This window comes from Lissotriton vulgaris, chromosome 12 (genome assembly GCF_964263255.1).
Source record: "Lissotriton vulgaris chromosome 12, aLisVul1.2, whole genome shotgun sequence".
In the NCBI taxonomy this organism is placed as follows: Eukaryota; Metazoa; Chordata; class Amphibia; order Caudata; family Salamandridae; genus Lissotriton; species Lissotriton vulgaris.
This window is the reverse complement of record NC_141700.1, coordinates 498,439,252-498,442,031: the sequence shown is the minus strand read 5'-3', so window position 1 is coordinate 498,442,031 and position 2,780 is coordinate 498,439,252. Positions and strand designations below refer to the sequence as shown.

General features: G+C 42.1%; 1 protein-coding gene across 1 annotated transcript; it reads right to left on the bottom strand.

Moving 5' to 3' along the window:
• Nucleotides 1–516: 516 nt before the first annotated feature.
• On the bottom strand, nt 517–2,542 carry LOC147677592 (leukotriene B4 receptor 1-like). Its single transcript, XM_086946476.1, has one exon. It carries the CDS (start codon nt 2,504–2,506, stop codon nt 1,463–1,465), a length of 1,044 nt encoding a protein of 347 aa, XP_086802602.1. The 5' UTR covers nt 2,507–2,542; the 3' UTR covers nt 517–1,462.
• Between the last annotated feature and the right edge of the window lie 238 nt (nt 2,543–2,780).

Genomic DNA, 2,780 nt, shown 5'->3' with positions numbered 1-2,780 from the left:
TTTGAATACCATGGCTGTGTAGCCCGCATGCCTCTTTAATCCACTAACAGACACTCTCTGCCCCTTCATTTCATTCTTGGATGTTCATGCTTTTTTACTTATTGACGGTTTTAACGTCCTTTACTTACTCCTTCTTGGCCATTTGAATGTTTTCCCTCTCTTGCTCTCCATCAATGTCTGAAGATTAAAGATACGTGCAGGCCCCCTGAAATAAGGTGGGCTTTACTGGCAACCAGCAGCTCAAATTAAGCACTGTAGGTCAGGCCCAGCAGCACTATTCGCGCAAACCAAGCATTGTTTAAAAACGTATCATATTACCAAGATGGCGGTGCTTTGTCGCAGCTCCCAGGGTTGCAGTTATAGCAGAGCCCAACTTGCTTCTAACCTGTTGAGACACAGCTGGACGTCCAGCCCACCCACCCACCCACCCGTGTGTCGTGCATCCTCCATTCTTTCAAAAGACAAACACCCGTTCATTCCACAAATGAGGAAAGAAACCACGGATGAAATATGGTACTGGGAGAACTCAATACATAATTCTATTTAATATTTGTAGTACAAAATGCATATTTAGAAAATTCAGGCACGTACTAGAAATGTAACACATTATTCGCATAAAGGCAAATACAAAGAGCAGACTTGTTGTAAAATGCGAATTTCTTTCTCAATACCGACACACCTCTTTCTGTTCATGTCTGTGCCATCCAAGCTCTCCTATTTCTCCCCCAATCCCATCTTCCTTTTTCTCTAACTCCCCATCGCACCAACATTGTCTTTCATTAATCAGCAAACCTGTCAAGCTCACCCTTGCCAGCCCATCCTTGATGCTAGCGGCATCTACCAATGAATCCGCCCAGTGTGTGAAAATAAACACTGTTAGCACAGAATCCTGTCAGCAAAAAGTTACACTGTACCACAATGCAATGCATTTGCTTTATTTACATGTGTCTTGTTAAAACTACTTTATAGTGTGTCTATACTACAAAAGAAAAGCAGATGTTAAGGCTCAAGTTTCTGATTTCCTTACAATACAGTTTGCAGTTAAAGTTTGATTTCTAATAATACACATTTTTACACAATACCCATTTCAAATATTAGAACATTATCCCTAAAAAACACACAAGTATCTCAAAACATTTGTATACTTGGATGGCGCTCTAATGGACTAAATCTTTCCAGAGAGTACTAAAATCAATTAATAAATCATGTAATATAAAAATAATTGAACAAGTAACAAGTGTATTAAGGGCCTACATTACCATCTTGGGGTTTAGGTGGCATTTATAAACCATTCGGTCTTCGGACACAGTTCACTGTTATGTATTTTCCCTCTCTCTAGATATATATGTATATATATATATATATATGAATACCCTAAGAGCAGCCTATTCTTCCCCATGATGTGAGCATCTTTGCCAGATGCAGTGTACAGGTAAAACTCTAAAACAAAGAAAAGGTTGAGTCACTGTGAGCAGATAGGATTCTGTAGTGATAGATCTGTGGTAGCACTTGAGTTCTGCGTGCTTTTGGTCACTTTCTCCTTAGAGTCCTCGTTCACTTGTCTGAAGAGTTTGTCAAAATTCGTCCCTCTTAAACCTCCACGGAAACTGCGAGCAGCGAAGGCGTATAGTATAGGGTTCAAGCAACTGCTCAAAAACACCAGCGTGTCACAGATATTTTCTGCTGATACTGCAGCATTCTCTAAAGTCTGAGACAAGTCAGGGTCCGAGGACCTTCGCGTCACTGATGAAATCAATAACATGTTTGTGATGTGATATGGAATCCAGCAGGCAAAGAATGCAATAATGACACTGGCAATTAGTCTCCCAGATTTGCTCTTTTTCTGGAATTTCATACGTCTCATTCTCCTAAAGACAAATGCATAACACACGATCATGATTGAGAAGGGAGCCAAAAAACAAAACACCAGATCAATCGATAAATCTGCTAATTCTTGCTGATCAGATGTGTACACCCAGTCGTCGCACTGGACAATGCCATCGCTCTCTGTAGTTGAACGGAAGAGGTAGGCAGGAGTAGCCAGTGCCAGAGAAATGGTCCAGATGCTCAGCACGGTCCCATAGATGGCCTTTTTCTTCTGCCAACTTCTTGAAGCAAATGGAAAGACCACAGCGGTGAAGCGTTGGATGCTCAACACAGTCAGGAAGAACACGCTTACGTACATGGTAAAGCAGTTAATGTAGCTGAGGAACCGACACATGAACAAACCGTACACCCATTTGTCAATAAATGAATGAATCCAGAAGGGAAGCGTGATCAAGGCGAGGAAGTCAGCTATCGCCAAGTTCAGGAGAAGAACCACAGTCATGGAACGCTGGGGGATCTTGCAGAGTATGGTCCAGATGACCAAACCATTCCCAGGAACTCCAACAAGGAAACAAAATCCAGCAAACAGGCTAGGGACTAGCACATCTGCAGCCCACATGTCACCGGAATCCGAGGCGTCATTCACACCATCTTCTATGGTATTGTTTAAAGGATCCATAGCACACGTGCAAAGTCCAGTCAAATGTCTACTGATGGCCACGTTAACCTTTCTCAAATAGTTATTGTGACATTATGTGTGAATTGCTGCATGAAATGAGCTGGAACAAGGATATTGCAACATCATTTCCTGTAGCTCCTAGCCTTGCTACAAACGAATCTGCTGTCATAACAATTGTGAAATGCTTAGGGAAATTCCTTTTACCGCTCCTGCAGGGTCAAAACCAGGGCAGCATTGAAACTGTAGCACGCTCCTTGTAAAAGCAGAGAAATGC

What these genes read in the sequence shown, in the direction of transcription:
- LOC147677592 (XM_086946476.1), bottom strand. Translation starts at nt 2,506, where the DNA reads ATGGATCCTTTAAACAATACCATAGAAGATGGTGTGAATGACGCCTCG.